The sequence below is a fragment of the Python bivittatus genome, unplaced genomic scaffold (assembly GCF_059951505.1).
Source record: "Python bivittatus isolate LINGU-HERP-01145 unplaced genomic scaffold, Pbiv_v1 ctg000780_np1212, whole genome shotgun sequence".
NCBI lineage: Eukaryota > Metazoa > Chordata > Lepidosauria > Squamata > Pythonidae > Python > Python bivittatus.
The window spans coordinates 2,330,126-2,354,045 of NW_028277108.1; the positions used below are offsets into that span (position 1 = coordinate 2,330,126).

At 40.2% G+C, this 23,920-nt stretch overlaps 1 protein-coding gene across 2 annotated transcripts in view; it reads right to left on the minus strand.

The window, feature by feature from the left end:
* The window catches only part of MYOF (myoferlin), a 103,626-nt gene that overhangs the window by 69,832 nt on the left and 9,874 nt on the right, over positions 1-23,920 (minus strand). For both annotated transcript variants that reach the window (XR_015793560.1, XM_007431764.3), the window contains exons 4-5: positions 9,328-9,436; positions 7,645-7,735 (exon numbers count right to left, since the gene is read on the minus strand). Coding sequence is in view for 1 of the 2 variants with exons in the window: in XM_007431764.3 (XP_007431826.1) it covers positions 7,645-7,735; positions 9,328-9,436 (200 nt within the window). In the remaining variant the exon portion in view is untranslated. The remainder of the gene's footprint in view (positions 1-7,644; positions 7,736-9,327; positions 9,437-23,920) is intronic.

The window sequence follows — 23,920 nt, forward strand, 5'->3', positions numbered from 1 at the left end:
TGGGGAATTCTGGGAGTTGAAGTCCACACATCTTAAAGTTCCTGAGGTTGAGAAACACTGCTCTAGATTATTATCATGGGAAGTTTTGGGCTGGGAGAATAAAGAAAATACCACTTCTCAACTGAAACTACTAAACGCAGCCCTAGGCTGTCTCAGCATGAGCTGGGGACAAGACAGAGGGGACATCATGATGACATGTAATTTGAGAATATTTTAAATGTTTTATGTGAATATAGTTAAGTATGAATACATATAGATTTTCTTTTTAAATTGTGGTTTATTACTGGAGATAGGATGGCTGTGGAGAATGGTAGCTAAACAGATCTGGGCTCCAGAGAGCTTCGAGTTTGGGAAGGATATGTGACAATGATCCAAGTACCACCAACCTGATCCTTGAAGCATTTAAATCAGTGTTTCTCAACCTTGGCAACTTGAAGAAATGTGGACTTCAACTCCCAGAATTCCCCAGCCTTCCCTTCCCTTGCTGGCTGGGGAATTCTGGGAGTTGAAGTCCACACATTTTCAAGCTGCCAAGATTGAGAAGGACTGATTTCAAGTGCTGTCAAGTGGAATTCAGCATTAACGTTCCATTTAGCCATTACAGATAACCAAAGCAGTTGGACATTAAATAATGTCAAAGGCAATTGCAAATAAACACCAGACATAAAGCATTTTGTGTGAGTCGCCCAGAGTCCCCTCTTAGGGGGAGATGGGCGGGGGAGAAATGTAATAAAATAAATAAATAAATAAATAAATATACAATGCATTATCCAATCCTGTGGGTGGCTAGCGCCTTGATGACACTCCCTGAGTGACTGCCAATTATTCTTGGATCTATTTATTTTCTATTTATTATTGTACTTCTGTAATTTTAATTGATTGTAGCTGTTTTGTAAATCACCCAGAGTCGTTCAATGAGATGGGCGGTGACAAATTTGATTTACAAATAAATAAATGATAAAACAATACAGGAAGCTCAACAAAAGTTACATCACGCGTGAAGATCAAATAGGGCTACTAAGTCTGGATTGCAAAAATCTGGTCAACCATCAGATGTCAAGAAAGAGCGAGAGTTCTCTCTCTCTGCGCTCCCATCAAGTAATAATTAGAATTTTTGCAAACTAGATTTGGGAGCTGTTACCCCTCCAGGTACGTAAGGTTGGTGTGCTTGAAAGAAACCATTCTGCTTTGTGCAGTAGTTTAGTTATCAAATCTGCTGTTTTTAAGACCTGGGTGGGGAAAGAAACAAAGCCAGCCATTTACTTCATGTCTCTATAAATCAGGTTTAGGCCTGAAGCTCCCTGTTCCAGCTGTAACGGACCAACATAGTTGCTAGTATGATTTAAAGCCTCTCCCAAACATTGGCTTTTTTATGTTATGAAAACCAATTTGTCAGTTTACAGACAGCCTACTGAACAGCTGACATATGCTACCTTAATTCCCAGGTGAGAAGGAGAAGAGAAAAATATATACTTTAAGGACAGGGTGGAGCCTTCCCCCAAGGTACAAAAAACTTGTTTTACCAGTTGGTGTCACCTTTAAACTTCAAGTTGTATTGTAAAAAAAAAAGAAGAAGAATTCAAGCCGGCTCTTCAGTTTTTAACAAAACCCAGAACAGGTTAAATAAAAGAAGCATTTGATTCTTTTAACCAAAATCACAATAATAGCAGTGCCAAATCTCAGTGGTGGACTAGAAAGGAGAGATTTATTACTGAATGACACTTATTCCTACTGTACAACAGGCAGATTCGGAGCCTGGAGTGGCATTTTTAATGAACAGTTTTATTTTTGGCTATTTATTTGAGACTATAAAGCTCTTAGAGTAACAGCCTGCCTCTTGTTATCTTTATGAACAAGTTTTCTTCTTAATAATTTGATTTCTGACCAATGGGGAATCTGAAAATAAAAAAATGTGAGAGAACCTGATTTGAAAATATAGAATGTTGCTCCTACTTATCCACCCCAATGTTGCAACACTATATGTCATCAGCTGAATAATTTGATCCGAAAACTTTTATTTAGGTAACAGAGTTCCTATTAAGGCGCTATAGTAAATGCCCGTTATAATTTCACTCATTGTGGTAGGGTGTGGCAATTGCATATTGCAAATGCTAATGTGCAATATATGATTTCAGTTTCAATTCCAATTTGAAGGCTGAAAGCACTGTGTTATATGTCCTGAGAAAAGCAGGGATTCAGGGGTAAATTGTATTTCTTTATAGAAGCCAGGATACTCTCATTAACATTGCAGTTCTACATATAACTGAGAGTCCTTGGGGTTCTCTGAGCTTGGTTGTTTTCTTGCAGTCATTTCATTTCCCAGATAATGAAACGTTTGCAAGAAAACAACCAAGCTCAGAGAACCCCAAGGACTCCACAGTTCATCCCTGAGCTACATACTGTATATTCTCTTCTGTTGGTAACATACAATTGTCTGGAATAAGTCCCATTGTACTCAATGGGGCTCACTTCTGAAGATACCTGTATACACCTCTTGGAGCACTGCAATGTTTTTGCAGTGCAGGTTAAGATTGGACCTCAGGTTGGACCTCAGTGCTGGTTAAGATTGCAGGTGGATGAGACACCACCAGGAAACCCCAGGATTAGATGGGAAGAAAAAGAACATCCTGGGAAAGCATTTTCCTGGTATTACTAAGAAAATTTCAGCCCAGGAGGAGGCACTAGCAACCATCCTACACAATTGCCGAGAAAACTACTAGAGATGCCCAGTCAATCCCCAGGAGGTGAGACTGATTAAAGGGCTCCTTACTTTTATTTATACCCTTGCTGCACACCCAGACTGGAAAACTGTTAAATGCTGTCTGTGGGGCTCCTTTTGAACTTCAAAGCAGTTAGTAAACTACATCAGATTCAAAACACAGCTGCCCCATTACTAATCTCAGCCAACTAACTCCAGGGTATGGCCTAATCTTTTCTCTTTGCTTGTTATTTCTAGCTCAATTTAAAGTATTCTATGGGTCCTTTAAAAGCCATAAATAGCCAGCAATTAAACTATTTTCTCTAATTCTTCCAACAAGTTTATTTTGACTTGTTGTGGAATGAGCGTTGTTTATTTTAGAGCTCAACCTCACCTCCCTCTAATTGTGGCACAAGCAGGCCCCGCTGTTTGGTTTTAAAGGTCCTCATGATGTTTTCTTCCTCTCAAACCCAGCCCCCCAGCAGAGTCAGCTTAAAGTTTCAGTTTAAATGGAGTCTTTTCTGTCCTCTCCTGCTCCAGTTGGCATGGGCACTGATCTAGAATGCTTCATCTGTCACACAGCTGCAACTGCAGTCAAGGGCTGACACCTACCCAGCTCCTATTGACCCCTTAGGGGGCACTGCCTTCCATGCCCACTTTGGCTTGGGCTTCAGAAGACACTGAACAGTTGGTTTCTGCAGTCCGCTGCCTGCATAACGCCCAACAGGCGCTTTCCTGGGACTGGGCTGATCTTAGGTGGGCTTACTTTCATGGGCTTTTTGGAAAAGTTCAAGACCTGTTTTATAAAGCATGGATTTAGTGCTCTGTTGAGACGGTGCTGGTCCTGCATTGCACAAAGGGTCCATTTAAAGCAGGAAAGAGAGCTGGATGTGCCAGCTGTGTATTGCTGGATGTGCCATTCAGAAGTGCATTCTGGGTTTTCTACTGCTTTTGCCAATCAAGAGTTTTGCACAGCCACCTTTTAAACTGGTTTTATTACACTGGGACAGTGCAGCACCATTTTGCCTACTCTGTGGATTATTTCCACATGTTAATAGCCACGGCCACATACTTAGCAGCACTGCCAGTCCTTTGCAGCACCAGTCAAGGAAAGAGTTTGCTTCTTACTGATTGCGCCCTCCTGCTTCACCCCACGCCCGTCTCCACATCTGCTAATTGGCTAACAGGTCATAAGCACTAACCAGGGAGGCAAAGTGAAGTAGATGCAGTGCCCCCAATGCCCCTTGCAACTTGTCTTCTGTACCTGTAATCTTTCACCTAGGCTACTTCTGAACAAACATCTCATGCTTTTTAGAAAACTCCCTCCTGTTTCTTCTAACAATCCTACTCTGCACCTCTAACATGTCAACCGCAGTCACAGCTTCCTTTCGAAAGGACATTAGAGTTGTGTTCAGAAATAGCCCATCTGGCAAGTCACAGTGCAGAGCACCGTGGTGCCTGTGAGCTTTCACATGGGCAATCTGAAAAGTGGATAAAGCCTTTATCCCAGTTGCCAGCCCTGCATCATACAGACTAAGGAGAGTGACTGATGAAATGTGTCTCTGTTTGGCAGGTGACACTGGTTGGGAGGGAAATGTGACCCAGGGGAATTTAGTAATAGCTGTCCTTTGCTTAACGCTGTAGGGAGAGCATCACTTGCCAGCCTTGTTAGTATAGCAGAATTGGGCTTGGCATTCAGGGCTGTGCAATTTATGCCAAAGACAGAGTGTAGCATGTTAACACAGCTGTCTATCTGTGTCCTTAATCTAGGACTACCTGACCTTGAGAGAGCCAGTTTGGTGCAGTGGTTAAAGCACCAGGCTAGAAACCAGGAGACCGTGACTTCTAGTCTCACCTTAGGCACAAAGCCAACTGGGTGACCTTGGGCCAGTCCCTCTCTCTCAGCCCTAGGAAGGAGACGAGGGCAAACCACTTCTGAAATCTTATTTTATTTTATTTATTTATATATCAAATTTATATCACCGCCCAACTCCCCCACAAGGAGGGACTCTGGGCGGTTCACAACAAAACAATTTAAAATCAATAAAAACATAAATAATACAGTACAAAATACAATTATTAAATATAATAAAATCCAAGTGATGGTGATATTATTTCAGCCTGTGACCAGATAATATTGGTCAAAAGTAAGACTAGGGAACCAGCCACCCCCAAAACTGACTATTGCATCAATATAAACCATCAATCTTCCAAGTCTCCTACTCTCTTTCTAAGAGAGGCAGAAGTTTCCCTTGGTTTCTTGTCTGGACTACCTTGAAAGGCTGGCATCAATCTTGCAATAACTAACTAACTAACTAAAATCTTGCCAAGAAAACTGCAGGGACTAGTCCAGATAGTCACCAGGAATCAGAAACTGACTTGAAGTCACGTACAGACACCTGCTCTTGAACACACTTATTCATTAGAGAAATCATGCCTAGAAGCGGGGCTGCAGAAAAGTGTTTGTTAAGCTCTGTTCATCTATATTCCCTTTATGCTATACTATACAATAAAAGGATTTCTGACAGCCCTCCAGCCAACCGAGTAGTCAGCAATCAGAAGGACAATACAGTCATGTTGAAGGAGCTTCGGCATTCAGAACACAGATCTGCCTGAGGAAATGGGAGTTTGGAAATCACAGACTGGAGAGGAAAAGTTCTCTGAACAGGCCATGATAGGCCTTCAGGAAGCCTAGTGTTAGTTCTCATGGTTTTCGTTTCATGTCTGGACTACTGTGAAGGGCCAGCCAGAAACCAAAACCATCAATCTTGCAAGTCTCCTACCCTCTTTCTAAGAGAGGCAGAGGTTCCCCTTGGTTTCATGTCTGGACTACCTTGAAGGGCTGACACCTACAAACCAAGTACCAGCTTGGTTTTTCCTGCCTTCCTTCCATCTACTTTGACTGCTATTACTATGGGCATAAGGTAGCAGCAGTTCTCAGGGCTAGGAATGAGTTTCCGTAGAAACACAGAAGCTAGACTCAATTTTTTAAACGTCCTTAGAGCAGCAGGAGACATGGATTTCTGCATGTTTTATGAGTACTTTTTAATTACAACCTACTTAAGGTAGCGAGACTTTGTGCCGGATCCATAGGTAATGGGAGCTTGGGATATCCTGCATCTCAAAGGAGTCCTCCTTATAAAGGATGTTGGCTTGAGGCATTTAGCAAACAGACCAGCTCAGAGAGACAAGTCTCTGGACACGGCCACTTAAAAGTGGCCCAGAGAGCCCATGTTAGAGATCAGCCTTCCTTCACTGCAACATCCAGATTTGGAAAATGTAGGTATTATAGTGCAAAGACAACTGGGGGCACCAGGCTGGGGAGGGCCATTGTAGACTTGGGCTAGACTGGAGACAATACCTTCCGGTCTCTAGTCTTCCCTGAATGTACACTGAGAGGCATGAGATTCAGCAGACTGGGTGACCAACAGAAAGATTCATACATTTTGCAACTTATCAAAATTGAGGCTATTTTACTTCCCTATGAGCTGTGTGATATTGGTCTTTACTTCTCCTTGGGCACTTGATATTGCAAATAATGGACCTCGTGCTTTCGTTACATATCAGTAGGTCAGGCTTCAGCCGAATTTGGGTGAGATTTCAGAAGGGTGCTATAACATGGAATAACATTCTTAACATACAAGAAGACAGACTTTAGCTCAGTGTTTCTCAACCTTGGCAACTCTAAGATGTGTGGACTTCAACTCCCAGAATTCCCTAGCCGGTTGATGTCCGCACATCTGAGAGTTGACGTCCACACATCTTCAAGTTGCCAAGGTTCAGAAAACCTGATGTAGAAGATTAGGGTTCTAAGATGTGGCTTGGTTGTTTTTGCTGCAGGAGAGGAAGGCGCAACTTTTCTGAATGCAGGAGAAGGGTCCCTTCAGGTAATCTATGGGTTTCCTTTGATGCGGCCCCTGCAGACCGTCCACCTAGAATACAGTGATCCTTTCAATTACTTACTCTGAATTGATTGCCTATTTATGCCCCACCACTTAAGTGGTTCCTACTGCTAGTCAGCCGTTCCGCTGACTTCCCATGTCTTTCCAATCACAATTGAAATCATGCCCATTTGCTATAACGTGGAATAACGTTCTTAACATACAGGAAGATAGACTTTAGCTCAGTGTTTCTCAACCTTGGCAACTCTAGGATATGTGGACTTCAACTCCCAGAATTCCCTAGCCAGCCATGCTGGCTGGGGAATTCTGGGAGTTGAAGTCCACACATCTTAGAGTTGCCAAAGTTGAGAAGCACTGCTTTAGCTGAATGTCAGGAAAAGCTTCCTAACAGTAAAAGCCATTCAGCACTGGAGGAAATTACAGAGAAAGATGATGAGCATTTTTTTGCTGGATGTTTTCAAGCAGAGGCGGAAGAGATGCTTTTTTTAGATCCCTGAACAAACCAGATGTTTGGCCTCGAAGCCCTAAAGACTCCTTTCCCACTCTGTCTCTGTGACATGCATTTATTCTGCCTACTTTGGCCACGCGTATCTGACAATCTACAATACATAACAGCAAAAATAATGTTCAGGATTACACATAAGTAGCGGTCCCATAACCATCACTCCCTCCTCCCTCTCCCATTCCATGGCGTCTTTCAGGGTACTTGTTTCCCATTATGTTTAAACTTGGGGAGATGCTGGTTAGTTTAAATTTAAGTTAAGGTTTGAACAAGCCATCACCAAACCATTATTTCATTCATTATAATTAAAACTAAACAGAATCCGCTTTCCCTTGAGTTCAGCTGCAGCAGAGATCTCATGTTATTTTAAAATCAGAAGATGCTTCTGATCTTCTCATAGCTGTGCCAAAGGAAAGGGAGAGCGAAATCTGAAAGCTCTTCCATATAATACTAAAATGCAGGCAGGCTGGCTAATATCTTTGGAGAACCTTTTACTTATCTTTGCTTATGGGAAGATGATAAGGCTGAAAAGGGTAGCGTACCTTCCGTGCTCTGCGTGTTTGTTCCTCCTGGGTCATTTGGATTTGGAGGCCCAGCTGGTGGCTCATAGCCTACCACCAAATCTATTGTTGCCTAAATAAAAGAAAAAAGAGCTTACAAATGCTGCACTGGATGAATACAAGAGGGGTGTATGGACATGCGCGCCCCCTGTGTAGTTTATATAACGTATTCCCTAAATTTCAAAAGCCATTTTCCATCTACCATATGAGCAAATTTGGGCTCACCAAGCTAATTCTATAATTCTTTGGATCCTTAACATTAAGGATTTAGTGTTGAAAGGTGTTATAAATACATAGCACTTCAATCAAATGTGGGCTACATTTCAGAAGGATTCTATAATAGCTTAAACGTATATTAGAATAATTAAAAACAAATATGTAGATATTTTGGTTTTTAACTTTTGTATTTTGTTTTGTTAGTTACTTTAACACAAATACACTCATTTAGAGTTGAGAAGCACAGTTAATAAACACAGTGGGTTTTTTTAAGAGAGAGATTTCTGGCACTAAAAAAATATATATATATATTTTATTTTGTTACATTACATGGTATAAACCAGGACCATTATCTAACCTATTTTGTTTCTTCATTTCCTGATCACCAAAACAATCCTGTCTATTCTCACTACCTCTTTTTTGTTACTGTTTTTAATCTCTCACTTGCTCTCTCTCACAGGAATTTACTCCATTCAATTGATGAAATGGACTTGCTCCAGGAATATGTATGTTATGATAACCTTCCACAAATGTTTATGTCTGTGGGTTTGTGTGTTACAAAAGAGCTACTTTTTAAAATAATTTGGAATATAATCAAATCAGTGCTCCTTGATCTGTTATACGCCTGAAGAAAAAGATACCACTGTGAAGGAAAGCGTGTGAATGATGCTAAATGCACATGACTGCACAAAACAACCAAGACGGCACAACATTGTGAGTGGAAAAGTACTGCCTTTCTTCTCTGGCTCTAGTCTCTGTGTATACAGGTAGTCCTCATTTAGTGACTGCAATTGGTTCCAATGACTTGGTTGTTAAGCAGAATGGTCGCTAGGTGAACATGTAACTGAGAGACAGAAAGATACTGCAAAGATCACTGGTTGCTTCCCTCTCATTCAGATGAAGTTCTCTTCTACAGTGTCCTGTGCCTGACCTGTTTTTTCCCCCTTTTTTGCCCCCTTGCAGGGCAGAAAGATTGCTTAAATAAACGATATCTTCCTGAGCTGCTTTTCTCCACAGCTTAGTGCATCCCTAAAAAGTGCTAAGGGCAAGTTAACAAGCTCAGCTCTTGATTAGAATCCTTCCCTGCTAGGCTGCTGCCTGAAACTGACCAGATCTTAATCAGTTTCAACTGAAGGCTTTTGCTGTCCTAAACGCAGACATTGGTTGGAAAATGATTTTTTAATTACCGTTCATTACCATCGTATTTGCAAATGGTTGCTCTCTGAGGCAACTGCTAAATGAGGACTACCTGTATTCTACACATATGTAGTCCTTTTATTAAACCTTGTAGCCATGGGCTTGTACCACAACTTTTTATCCATCATCTTGCTAGTTTTGATCCCTCTCTCTCAGCATCCTTGATTGCAGCTGCAGGTATATGCTTCTGAGATGTTCTCCATGTTTTTGAAACATTTCATCCAGCTAAAGAATAAAAATAAAGACACTTACTCCAGTTTCTAGCCCCTTTTCATTTAGCAGGGGAATGAGCTTGTATGGAAGAGATCTACTTTGCGTGCCTACTAGTTCCTTGAGTGCTACTGATGCTGTGCCAATTAGCCTGCAAGAAAGGAGGGAAATATGTTATCAAGAGGATACTTATGGCATTAAATTAAAAACAATGCTTTCCTTTGACCACTTGGAGTTTATGCCTGAGATTTAGAAAACCAGTGCTGATCACGCATACGGTCTGGTTTACTACATTACACAAAGCCTTCAAATACTGCAACTGCCATGGGCTGAAAACTGAAACCAATCCCAGTCTAATATTTTCCAAATAACTTGGATTATAACTGTCATCTTTTCAAACCGCCATGACCAATAGCTGCGATGGCTGGAGCCGGTAGGCTCTGTAGTTCAATATATCCAGTGGATACTGTAAAGCAGTGTTTTTCAACCTTGGGAACCCAAAATTCCACAGCTGGATGGCTGGAGAATTTTGGGAGTTGAAGTCCGCACATCTTGAAGTTCCCAAGGTTGAGAAACACTGGTTTAAACTGTAAAAGATCTGTACCCTGCAGTATTACAAGCGGATACCCCTCACTTAAGCATACACTTTTAGACTTCAAATTTAACAGTAATTCTGGATGGAAGAAATCTTTCCATCCACAGGCAAAACTTCCAGTCAAAGAGGGACTGTGCTGCCTCCTGGCTAATCGCTGCTATTCTAACTATTCAGCAAATGCATGTGAGTAACATTACCCAAATCCTCTTGGATTGCATTCCTCTGGCTGCCTGAGAGCTACAGCCATTTTACAAGATGTTATCTGCACCCAGCTTAGGAATGAGTTACATATTTAGCAAAGTCATCTGAGACAATTTTCAGATTTCAAGAGGGAACTTCCTCTGCATCCATATACAGTGGGGCAAAAAAGTATTTAGTCAGCCACCAGTTGTGCAAGTTCTCCCACTTAAAAAGATGAGAGAGGCCTGTAATTTTCATCATAGGTATACCTCAACTATGAGACACAAAATGGGGGAAAAAAATCCAGAAAATCACATTGTCTGATTTTTAAAGAATTTATTTGCAAATCATGGTGGAAAATAAGTATTTGGTCAATATCAAAAGTTCATCTCAATACTTTGTTATATATCCTTTGTTGGCAATGACAGAGGTCAAACGTTTTCTGTAAGTCTTCACAAGGTTTTCACACACTGTTGCTGGTATTTTGGCCCATTCCTCCATGCAGATCTCCTCTAGAGCAGTGATGTTTTGGGGCTGTCGCTGGGCAACACGGACTTTCAACTCCCTCCAAAGGTTTTCCATGGGGTTGAGATCTGGAGACTGGCCAGGCCACTCCAGGACCTTGAAATGCTTCTTACGAAGCCACTCCTTCATTGCCTGGGCAGTGTGTTTGGGATCATTGTCATGCTGAAAGACCCAGCCACGTTTCATCTTCAATGCCCTTGCTGATGGAAGGAGGTGTTCACTCAAAATCTCACAATACGTGGCCCCATTCATTCTTTCCTTTACACGGATCAGTCGTCCTGGTCCCTTTGCAGAAAAACAGCCCCAAAGCATGATGTTTCCACCCCCATGCTTCACAGTAGGTATGGTGTTCTTTGGATGCAACTCAGCATTCTCTCTCCTCCAAACACAAGTTGAGTTTAGACCAAAACATTCTACTTTGGTTTTATCTGACCATATGACATTCTCCCAATCCTCTTCTGGATCATCCAAATGCTCTCTAGCAAACTTCAGACAGGCCCAGACATGTACTGGCTTAAGCAGGGGGACACGTCTGGCACTGCAGGATTTGAGTCCCTGGCGGCGTAGTGTGTACTGATGGTAGCCTTGTTACTTTGGTCCCAGCTCTCTGCAGGTCATTCACTAGGTCCCCCCGTGTGGTTCTGGGATTTTTGCTCACTGTTCTTGTGATCATTTTGACCCCACAGGGTGAGATCTTGCATGGAGCCCCAGATCAAGGGAGATTATCAGTGGTCTTGTATGTCTTCCATTTTCTAATTATTGCTCCCACAGTTGATTTCTTCACACCAAGCTGCTTGCCTATTGCAGATCCAGTCTTCCCAGCCTGGTGCAGGTCTACAATTTTGTTTCTGGTGTCCTTCAACAACTCTTTGGTCTTGGCCATAGTAGAGTTTGGAGTGTGACTGTTTGAGGTTGTGGACAGGTGTCTTTTATACTGATACCAAGGTCAAACAGGTGCCATTACTACAGGTAACGAGTGGAGGACAGAGGAGCCTCTTAAAGAAGTAGTTACAGGTCTGTGAGAGCCAGACATCTTGCTTGTTTGTAGCAAGCAAATACTTATTTTCCACCATGATTTGCAAATAAATTCTTTAAAAATCAGACAATGTGATTTTCTGGATTTTTTTTCTCATTTTGTCTCTCATTGTTGAGGTATACCGATGATGAAAATTACAGGCCTCTCTCATCTTTTTAAGTGGGAGAACTTGCATAAATGGTGGCTGACTAAATACTTTTTTGCCCCACTGTAGAAGCCCAGCACTACAAGGAGAATGATTCTAATGTTCCTTTCGCCTTAGCATTCCAGGGAAAAGTACTCTAACTTACTTCTGTTAGTTTTCTAAAACACTGCCTGACATGGGAAAATTGAGTATTTTGTTGAACATATAGGTCAGCCATAAGTTTCATTATTCCCCTCCCCAACAAATCCTGGATAAACAAAATTGCCTCAGTTCTCAGCTAGAAGTGATGAGGAAAGTCGTATGTATAGCGTTGGATCAATAATTAATTTCTATTGCAAAGCACAGGTGACTTTAAGTTCAGCATATACAGTTTATTTAGAGAAAAACAGTTTAAAAACATTTTTGGATGCCAAATCATGGAAGAATTAAACATTGGGCTCCCCTATATCACCCAACCACACTATACATTAATTGGCAATTATGAGTTCCTAGCATGATCCCATGTCCTGTCATCATACCAAAAAGAGGTATGTTCTCCATTTTCTTTGGAGGACAGGGAGAGCATTTTTCTTGGCAACATGGACTATTATTCAAAGTAATTATACTTGTTGTCTGTCTAATTTTCTGCAGATCAGCAACAAGGTCCATACAATATGTGGTTTGTGACCTTGGGCCAGTCACTCTCTCAGCCCAACTCATCTCACAGGGTTGTGAGGAAAACAGGAGGAGGAAGGAGTTTTAGGTATGTTCGCCATCTTGAGTTATTTATAAAAAATAATAAAGGTGGGATTAAAAAAAAATCTTTAGAAATGCATTTGGTGTATGAAATTCTCTTGGTAGTTCTCAAATATTGCTGAAAAATATAGTAAATATTAATTTCATGATTAATCTGGTTAGAGAACTCTCATTTTATGCAGAAACGGAAGGGCAAGTTGGAAAAAAATCAAAACCTTGCTGATTAGGAGTCTATTTGTACATTGTTGTTATGAGATGTAAGGGTGTGGTTGCTAAAACTGTCAAATGAGCCAATTTTGTTATAATATTTATTCTGAACATTTCCTTTCTGAAGTCTGCTGTTATTCGCAATCACAGAAGTAATGTAATAGTATTTCCTTTTTTTCTTTACTTTCACTTTTTTAGCAAAATGATTGTAGAATGGATGGCTTCAAACCACTTCAACTAAACTGGTATTAATTATAAAAGAAAAAAAGTTTTCATTCTCCACAGTATTCATTTGAAGCACAGGATGGAAGAAATGCCTAGCTGAAGAATTTTCAGACTGTCCATTTGTTTTGACACTGTGGCTAGGATGGCACATGATGCTAAGCTTTGATTTGTTTAATTATGATTTATTGCAGTGTTTCTCCACCTTGGCAACTTTAAGATGGGTAGACTTCAACTCCCAGAATTCCCCAGCCAGCATGTTGGACAACAGTTGAAGTCCACCCATCTTAAGGTTGCCACGGTTGAAAAACATTGATTTACTGAGTACACTACAATAGACTGGATTTGCAATAGTGTATACATTAAGCCATAAACTGATTTACAGATCACAAAAGCTAAGATTATTTGACACACTAAGCCAAAATTAAGCAAACCATATTATGGGCTTACTGTAATGTGTGAACCCAACTAGTATACCTAATGGCCATGGTAAATGGGAACAAAGCCAACATAAGTTTTCTCAGGTCACAGATTTACACTGCCCCATCTCACTTGCAGCATACCAGGAAAGGAATTAGAGGTGAGTCTTTAATCAGAAGTACCTATGTCTAAAAAATCAATTTCTCCACTAATTCTGAGTCATGCCCTTTAATTTCTGCAGGTCCAAGATGGATGGTATGATAATACAGAGCTGACTGTCCCTCCCAAGATCAGACATTGATTTAGGGCATGAACAGACATGCCCTCGAATCCACTTGGGAAGCAATTTGAGTCTCCTACCAGCCTGTTTATGGAATTGCTTGACACTTTCCATTATGTTACATCCTGGTTTTTTCCTACTGTGATGGTGAGGTTTGTCCAAAATCTTGTTATCTCAGCAGGGAGAAGGTGAGTACTCAGAGGTGCCACTTAACAAGTACAGTGCTTAAAAAACAGATCTTGGGCTCTTTCAAAATAGTTTGCAACCTGTGTAAATAAGAAGGCCACAAGAGACTTGACCAGTGCTCTAGAAATTGCCAGTTGGGCATTACGCGGGATTCTGCAGAAAACAACAGAAGAGAATATCTGTAACTCAGGGTTGAACTGTGGAGTTCTTGGTGCTCTCTAAGCTTGGTTGTTTGCTTGCAGATGTTTCATTACCCAATTAGGTAACATCATCAGTGTGAGGCTCTGGAATCCATCATCATCTCCATAATCAGACTGGAAGACAACTGTCCAGTCTTTCTTGCAGCTCAAATTGGAATGGTAACGGAGGGCCTGCAGCAGTAGCCTATGGTGGCCAATAGGAGCTGGTAGACCTCAGCCCCTGACCCCTTCAGTAGCCATATTGCGGATGAAGCATCCTAGATCCTAGGCATGCTGAAACTCAAGTCTAGTGTAGAAGAATTGGACAGAGTGATATTTTTCCTCCTCTCTCATAATACAACAAAAACTTGGGATCATTAATTCTTTCCCATGAGTGAATGATTCAAAATAGATAGAAATAGGTAAGCACTTCTTCAGGAGTACATGTTAAAATTACAGCCTTTGTCATAAGATGTGATGAAGGTCACCAATTTTGCATCACAGCATAAAAATATACAAATCTGATATCACAAAATATGGGGATGCAAAAGAATAAATGGATTTTTAAATTTATTTATAAGGAATGGAGAATATTCATATGACTACCTTGATTGCCCAAGTAGTTTGCTGGAATCCAGACTTACTTGAAGGCATAAATAAACAAAAAGAAGCAATGGCAGGGGATGAACACAAAAGTCTTCTGGATGCTCAAAGCAGTTCAAAATTCACACAAGACCCCAGTTCATATCCCTCTCTCCCCAGGAAAGCATGAATATCCTATGGTAAATGTAGTGAGAGTCTCTAAGGCAGCGTTTCTCAACCATGGCAACTTTAAGACATACGGACTTCAACTCCCAGAATTTCCCAGCCAGCATGGAATTCTGGGAGTTGAAGTCCACACATCTTAAAGTTGCCAAGGTTGAGAGCCACTGCTCTAAGGAATCCAGAACATTATTGAGGAACAATATTTCCCCAAAATAGTTCTCTAGTGAATCACCCCAGAAGGAAGGAAATAAGGGTTCCATTCAACAGTGGCTTTCTAATAACAAATCAGATTCCATCTACTTCTTTATGTTCAGAAATGTATGCATCTCACTTCCTCTTTTCAGGACAGGAATGACTATTTCTATATTTCGATAAAACTATAGAAAACTTTTTGAGCGTGTAAATTCTTATCCAGGAAGGAAGGATATGACAGAGATTAGTGCATAGAATAAAATATTCAGTATGGATTTAATTGGCAATTGATATTAGCGCTTTGAATATGTTCCTCTACTGTTCTCCAGTTTCAGAACAGAAGCACAAATGTTTATTCCATATGATAGTATAATGAGAACAATTCATTTATAAATCATATTTTTATATTGCCATGTTCCACAAGGACTCACTTTTGAAAAGAGGAAGGAAGGAAGGAAGGAAGGAAGGAAGGAAGGAAGGAAGGAAGGAAGGAAGGAAGGAAGGAAGGAAGGAAGGAAGGAAGGAAGGAAGGAAGGAAGGAAGGAAGGTTGGTTCTTCAGTGGTGTCATAGCTAGCCATAATCTCTCCTTTCTTCTAGAGCATAATTTTTAGACTCCAAGAAAATTTCTTTCAACCACTTTCCATCACAGAGTTGCATACATCCATTTATTTCAGGAAAACTGCGTTCATAGTTTAAGATAAAAAAGGATTTTTCATGTTAATGTATTTATCACTTATCACACATCCTTTATGCATCATAGAAAATTATTACTAGTTCCTTAGATTATAACTGTCCTTATAGAACTCTTTTTAAAAATAGTCTTACTTCACTTTGTTTTCAAGGTTCTGGGTCTCACATTTATCCCTTCCTGGCCACTTAATCAGCTTGATACTAATGAGGCTTAAACAATCATTGAGCCAGTAACTTCTAACCCATTTTCCTTCCTGCCAATGAGTTTGCATTCCCTTCGCCCTTGGTGGCACACACTAGATTACGTGCCTCACTCCACAGGATGCATGAATATGATTGTTCTATTCCTCCTTTTCCAAGCAAGTTAAAAAAATAAAAATAAAACCCCCAAACCTAGCACAATAGTTGTATTATAGGCAATCATACCAAACAAATAGGAAGAAAATCATTTACAAAGCAGTCCTACAGCTAAGGGCTATCTGGGGCATTTTCAGCACAGAATCAAAAATGTCAAGGGGGCAGCTGTGACTGCATGACTGAACCCCATCACGCATGCATGACATACATATAAAAGGCTTTGATTACGTGGTCCTACCTGCCCTCTTGACATTTTTGACTCCCCCTGCAGATGCCCCTGGGGCTACCCAATGTCAAGGTCCCCCAAACAAGAACAGATTTGCATTCAAATTTGACAATATTTCCACAATTTCAATATTCATTTTGGTAAATTTTTTAATCACTTGACCCCAATAATCTCAACCTATATCTTTTGGGTTTTACTATTTCTTGCTTTCAAATATGTGTAATATTGTTTAAAAAAAAACAAAAAAAAACCCCCATTTATTCCTTTTGTATAATAAATAATACAACGAAGTACCCAAGTAGTCATCTGAGACTGCATAGAATGCCCCAAACAATGCAAGAACAGTCTTAGACAAAAACAAAGAAAAGAGTAAGTCTCTTTATTTTTGAAACAGATTATGTGCTAAAGCACTAAACAATATCTCCAAATAAACTAAAAATTACTAAAAGGCCTCAGTCCTTTTCTGTTTCTTTCTGGGGTACCCAGGCATATTTCTTGTTAGAGTGAGTCCTTTTTAACAGAACTGTATTGTTCAGCATCTTGGTCTTCACTCACCCAATAACCATTTACCTAACAAAGTCTTATAACATAATTACTTTGAGAGGAGGCTGATTCTGCTATTCTACCTCTGTGATGTGGCAGGAGAGCGATGCAGTGGGCGTCTGTCGAAGCAGGCTGACTAGCATCCCTTGCTGTCTTGAGTCAGAAGTGACGCTGCGATCAGAAGCACAAAGAGGCCCAGGGCTGTCTATGGCCTGGAGAAGCCAGACTCTGTGTTTAATTTTGAATTCCCCCCCCTCCATCTAAGCCTGACACTCGGGGTCCTGCAGCTTGGCACACCCAATGGCAGATAATAGTCAAATAATCATAGACCTCTTTTGCTCCTCCTATTATTTTACACAGAGCTGAGAAAGCTGAAGAAGTATGCTGAAACTAGGCCTTACTGCAGTGTTTCTCAACCTTGGCAACTCGAAGATGTGTGGTCTTCAATTCCCAGAATTCCCCAGCCAGCATGGCTGGCTGGGGAATTCTGGGAGTTGAAGCCCACCCATCTTAAAGTGGCTGAGGTTGAGGAACCCTGCTGTAACCTACCTAGAATTGCAATCACTATGAATGTAACATAAGAATAAACATGCATGTGACAAGAGCTGCATGACAGTTACAGAACTTATCTGCAAATCTATATTCTAAGGTCTTTTTAAAAAATAAAAGATTGGTCAGCTACTTTTCCCCTCTATTTCCAATGCCAAAATTTTGAGTGTCTGGAAAAACGTGGGGCACTTATTTTTCCTCCTACCTACGAAATAAAATCCCTTCACATAAACTTGGGTTTGATTTACTTCCTGTGGCATGACAATGTATTCTAAAATATACAGTAGCAGCACATAATCTTCCAGAATTATATTTCTGAAATATTTTAAATAATTTCTTTTTTTAAAAAAAGCTTGAATAAAATCAGAGCCATCAAAGAGTAAGCATGTAACAGAAAACAGATGTCTTCACTTTTCTATTTTCCTTATAAGGGAAAATCCAGCTGTGCAGTTAGTCACATGGACTAGTGGTTCTGCTCATATTGTGGTTACTTTATGCCATCGACTTGGAATTGTTAAAATTCAGTCAGTCAGTCAATTTTATTCCAGTCATAGACCAGCATATGAATGGTTAAAATTACTTTTCCCAATTAGTTACACCCTTAGTAATAACAACTGCCCATTCAGTTGTTTGATTTTAAGGTCGGATAAGATTTCTACAAGTTAAAGCAAGTTAACTGGGAGAAATCTTTCCCTACAGGAAACAGAAAAAAAGGCAGCATTTTTCTCGGCTTTAGAAGACAACACAGACATGCCAAAACAATGAATAGTTTGCTGGCAATGCAAAACTGCAAGGAAACAGTTACCAAACTTGAAAGCAAACTCAAACACTAAGAAAAACTGGCAGAAACAGGAATGAAAACCCTTCTTCTCTTTCTGTGAAAGGAATCTCTTCTAGTTTGATCAACATTTGGCTCTTAGCGAATAAAAAGTCCATGCCCTTCTACGTCCTAGGCTGCACTGTTTGCATTTGGAGGCAAAATTCACTGAAAGGTTTTCCTAGGCGATGTTCTCTACGCAAAGCCCATTAAAACTCCTCTACTTAGAGTAGCCAGAAGTAAAAGAAGTCAATAAGCGATATGCAAAAGGAAATTCCAGCAGGTATATCCCGCTTGTCAACTGGCCACCCAACATAAAATGAGAATGGGACTTGTTTAGGATAGCTTTTTCAGTAAATTATGCCTAGAGAAAACAAGAAAGACAGGGACTTTGACAGACCAGAAAAGGAGTGCATTTCTTATGCATTTATGTACTTTTTCTACTAAAAGGAACTACTTTATTCCGATTAAAACTACCATATACAGGCTGCTGTTCAGACATTTAGACGGTTCTTAAAATTATCAGAGGCTGCAGTGGCTGCTAGAAGAAAATACTGTAAACAGATCTGCAAATGTTTGAGAGAAGAGCTGTATAAATCCATACTACGTAATTTACAAAATCAGGACACAAGCTCAGCTACTACATTTGTATATTCTTAATTGGCAGGCGATTCAATAATAGTTTCCAGATGGGGCAGCTATTATGCAATAGTCTTGCCTCATTCTCCGAACTTTGGGGGATGGCAGAGAATGCCTCAGAGTTTTTCACTTGCATCTCTTCTATATTTATGAAAAACAGAAGCAATGCACCAAGAGCCATCTATCTGAAAACAGGATTAGTCAGAACATAACTAAAAGGTGATTCAGGCTGCAATTCTAAACCACCTTCCCTTGGAGTAAGCTCTTTTAAATCCCAAAAGGTCTCTAACCATTCTCTGAGAACAAGTTGTCTAAGTATTGTTGAACTTCAGTGGAGCATGGGTTTATAAAATTGTGTGCAGTGCGGGAAAAAAAATGGACTGAGAGAAGTGTTTTCCCTCATTCCTTCCACTATACTACAGCTCACGATCATTCAATAAAATTGGTTGGCTGAAGACTGAGAAGTACTTTTCCATACATTTAATTTATTATAATTATATTCTCCCATAAGATGGGATGACCAGAGTTTCCCAAACTGTGAGGTGTCCCTTCCCTGGGCAGGTGCAGACAGAGTCCAGGGGAGGTATGAAGATTTTTATTTTTAACTCTATGTCTTTGTTAAAAATAACATTTCATTGTATTGTTTTCATTGTTCATTTGGGTTCATTTTGGTGTTTGGATTTTTAGGGCGGTGCACGCATTAAGCTTACACTAAAGGGCGGTGTGATGGCAAAAAGTTTAGGAACCCCTGCCTTAGACCAAATCAAGGCCATAAAGTTGATCAGTTACCATTATTTGCAGGGATTACAGAAGTTAGCACGTTTCTGAGGTAGCAGGCCCTGCCTATGAATTGCTGGAGAGAAACAGCACAAGATGGGTACTGTATTCTTGCCTTGCTTATGGGTTTTCTGGAAGCACCTGATTCGGCACTGTTGGAAGATGACCGATTTGATGGATGGACCTAGCAGGATACTTAGACCTGGTTCGCACTACATTTCAGGTATATGGCCTCAAGGAATATATTTCCAGTCATCTAGTGGTGCTGGCTATAAATTTGCTCCCTCACTCTCATATAATACCCATCAAATGGTTGTATATACCGGCTATTCACTTATTATCAATGATATCTGAAAAATATGGGTGTGTTCTTCCATGTAGCAGGGCAGTTATGTTAACTGCTTTTAACTCTCAAGCTGACATCATAAACTCTTGAGAACAGCCAGAAACACTGGTGGTAACTGATACATTTTACGTCAGCCGCTACTCTCTGCTTGTTACAACAGTTTAACTGGTGAAGAAGTTTATTTCCATGTTTCCAAAATATTCACTTGCTCCTAGAATCCCAGGAGCAGCCAGGAAATGCCTCTCCTACCTCTGGTCAGTTGGCAACCCTTGTTATAACTATTGCTCCTCAAAATGGCTTTGTTCTCAGGAAGATTTGTTTATTCATTCATTATTTGCATTGAGCATGAAAGCCAACTCCCCAACCATAAAGAGCAGAGCCAATATTTGTAATGATCAGCACTGGATTATTATACGAAATGCAAATAAAAACACAGCTGAATCCAGCAGATGTATCATTAGCCTATCCAGACACTTGGTTTGAGATGAAAACCAGAACCACCCAAAATCCTAGCTGGGATGCTAAACTACGCCCGTTTGGGAGTTCAGATAAGATTTTATCTTTCTTGTGATCTCAGGAACATTCCTCCATACTGTTACTCAATAAAGCATTTCATAACAGCATATGCCCCAGGCTTCCACTACATTACAGTACATTCTGAGTACAGCCTCCAAAATGTATTTTTGTGGCTTCTGATTTTACACTGTCACAAAAAATTGGGGTTACCAAATCTAGCCTGCAACAATCAGGACAACCAGTAGATGACAGCAGAGAGTTATAAAAAACTCCAACTTGTTTTGCAGCCCAGATAGGGTAGCATTAAATAAATCTATATCAGAACTAAAGGTAATAATTTGTAGTACGGATTCTAACAGGAGCTGGGAACTTCCACATTATTTACTGTAAACCTCCCATAATTGCTCTGCAGTGAGATGGGCAGTGACAAATTTGAAATATAAATAAATATAAATTTTAAAAAAAGTATTTTGCATCACTTTAGGCTTAGCTCTGAAACTGATTATCTCATAATGTCTGGTCTGGTTGATCTGAAACTACAGCAGATCTGCACATCTTCTGGAAGTCCTATTTTCTTCCTGATTTTCTTGCCTCATCTTGCCTCCTAGCGCCTGGGCTCAAGTCACCTATTACTCTCTCTCCCTCTTCAGCTTCTTGCTGCTAGAGCTTGTTTCTTTGAGTAGGCATTGCTCAGAATTTATCTCTCATAAGTAACTCTTCATCCCCAATCCAGCTGCTGTAGCACTAGGCAACCATGATCACACCTACTGGGGAAACTGCTTGTTGGAAAGTTATCAACACCAGCATGGTATCATTTCATCTTCAACTTAGACATTTTTAAACGCAAGTTTCCAGGAAGCCTTTCGAGGATTTAAATTGGGTTCCCGTAAGATCCCAGAGAAAGATACAGTTGGTTTATGAAATTGCAGACAGATGCCATGTTCACACCCATGTACTCCAATATACTCTTTTTTTGAATCAGATCTGAAGCACTCCACAGTGCTATAGTTAAATGCCTTAATTTTCTTTTTTCTTATTATTAACTTTCCCTTGCTCCTGCCATAAAAACCTCTTAACTTTATTGGCAAACTACCAGATTAACATACAGAAATGCACGTACTGAAAAAATCTGGATGGGTAGGAGACACGAAGCATTTCTTTTCTTCTCTGGAGAAGGGTAATGAATTTTCATTACTGTAAAACTGGTGGTGGCTCCAGGGCAGAAGACCGGCTAACATTTGTGTACTCTCCCCCTGCTTTGCTGGAGATGCTGAGGAAGAGGGGGACCGTGGACCAGAGTGCACGGTGCAACAACGCAGTGTTCCCTGCATTTTGAGGTTGGCGGAAGTGAATGTGATCATGGGTCAGTCTCAAACTGTGTTGTGAAAGACTGGGGAGTGGTGATGGAAATGTTATTATGGAACTTTATTTAAGGAAGTCATAGAAAGACATTTTCCTCTTTTTTCTTTTCCATTACAATTAGACGACCACAAATGCTTCTCCAAGGAGACCTTCTTGAACAATATGGAATGAGGTTTTAGGGATGGGGGGAATGGACAGCAAATCTTAACTTAACTGGAAATATCCAAACCATTAATTCATTTCATTCTATCTCTTAAGCTAAGACTATAATCTTTTAAATCCCTATATAACCTCCTAAACTCTACTGCTCTTACTTCTGAGTAGACATATGTAGGATACTACTGTCTCTAGTAGCCAACAATTTAAGTATTTTAAACATCTTCAACTACTGATCTCCACCTCTGTTCTTAGGGATTACACTCTACTAACTAGACAGGAAGCCTCTTTTTCATTCAGAAAAAAGGCATTTTATAACTTAGTTTCACAGCAAAAAATTAGATAAACATACTTGTAACATGTCCTAAAGGAAGTGACAATAAGAAAAATGGAAAACTGCTTACAGGAAACGGCTGATTAAATAAACATTGCTCTATTAACTCTGAGTCAATCCTTAGGAGCAATTTTTTTACATATGAATCACTATATAAACTGTGCAAGATGAAAGAGTTCTAAACCTTTCTTTGACTTCCAGAACATGAACATGAAATCCAACTGTCCTGCACACAGTGACTGCGGGATATAGGGACAACAATCGCCTATTTGCATATATTTCTGAGACTGCCGCTAGCACCACATGCCTGCCAGCCACCCTCCCAGCCCACCCACCCACCTGGAGAAACGTTAGCTCAGTCTGTCTGTGATCCTTGGGTTGCTTAGATCCATGAGATTTCTACACAAGACATATGCCCTCTTCTATTTTAAGTAGACAATTAACCTGACAAATCTGAATGCAAATCAGTTATAAACAATCTCATTAGACTGTTCCCTTTACTCGTTTAACCACAACAGAGAATTTAAAATCAGCATTTCAAAAATCAAATCAACCATTCGGAGCCTGCCGTCTGAGAAATACTTTATGTCTGCAGTGCAGACACAGATATTATTGAAGACATTTTTCACAGCATAGCAGCCTCTCCTCTTCCAGATCTTTTTGGCAATAACTTCCTAAGCCAAATGTCTCTGCCTCATACCTTAGGCAAAGCTTTGTTTTATTATTTGGACACACGCTAAGCCTAATGGAACTGCAGCCAGACACAGCTTACTAATCGCGCATCAGCTTGGTTGCCGTATCTCTTATTTTCTTTGGTGACTTTTTATTTTTTTGGGAAAAAAACCAAAAGACAAAAACCTGTGGTGGCCCAATTAAAAAACAAACAAACAAACAGAGGGGGAAAGGCCTAAATTTGAAAAGTGCATTATTTTACTTTCAAGAGAGAAGATCCAATTAATTCCTTTTAAGATGTTTGACACGTGAGAAGTCTGGATCCATGCTAAGCCTAATGAAACAGCATCCAGGCCTTTTATTATCCATACAATAGTTGGCCTGATGGTAAAGCGAACTACAGACACAGCTTACCAATCGTTGGCTACTGTACCTCTCGCTTTCTTTGGTGACTTTTTTAAAACCAAAAACCTGCTGTGACTCAATTAAAAAACAAAGAAACAAACCAACAGAGGGGGAAAGGCCTTTGTGTCCTTACTTTACTCCCATGTACCTGCGAAAGGTAAATTAAAAGCCAAGAACCGTATCTACCATGTGACTGGAGCAACCAAAAGGTAGGGCTACGAAATCTGGACTGCAAAATCCAGACAGTTTGAAATTCTGTTTGTCTTTGCAGTCATCTAAAAGTGCTCTGGATTTCTGCAGCTCTGATCCAGTAGCCCTGTTCAAAGAGGAAATTTAAGCAGACATTAACTTCTTTCCCCCCTATGCCAGTCGAGGTTCAGAGAACAGCTCTGGAGCATAGTTTAAATATGTTAAAATCATGGCTACAAATTATGATTAAGATACAGTATTTCTGCTTAATTTAATGCATGCTACAGATTTAAACATCACACTAGGCTGAAACACATTGTGGCTATCTATGTCATGAGAAACAGATCCATAAGTAAAATCGTCTTCCTGGATGCTGAACTATTGTAGCT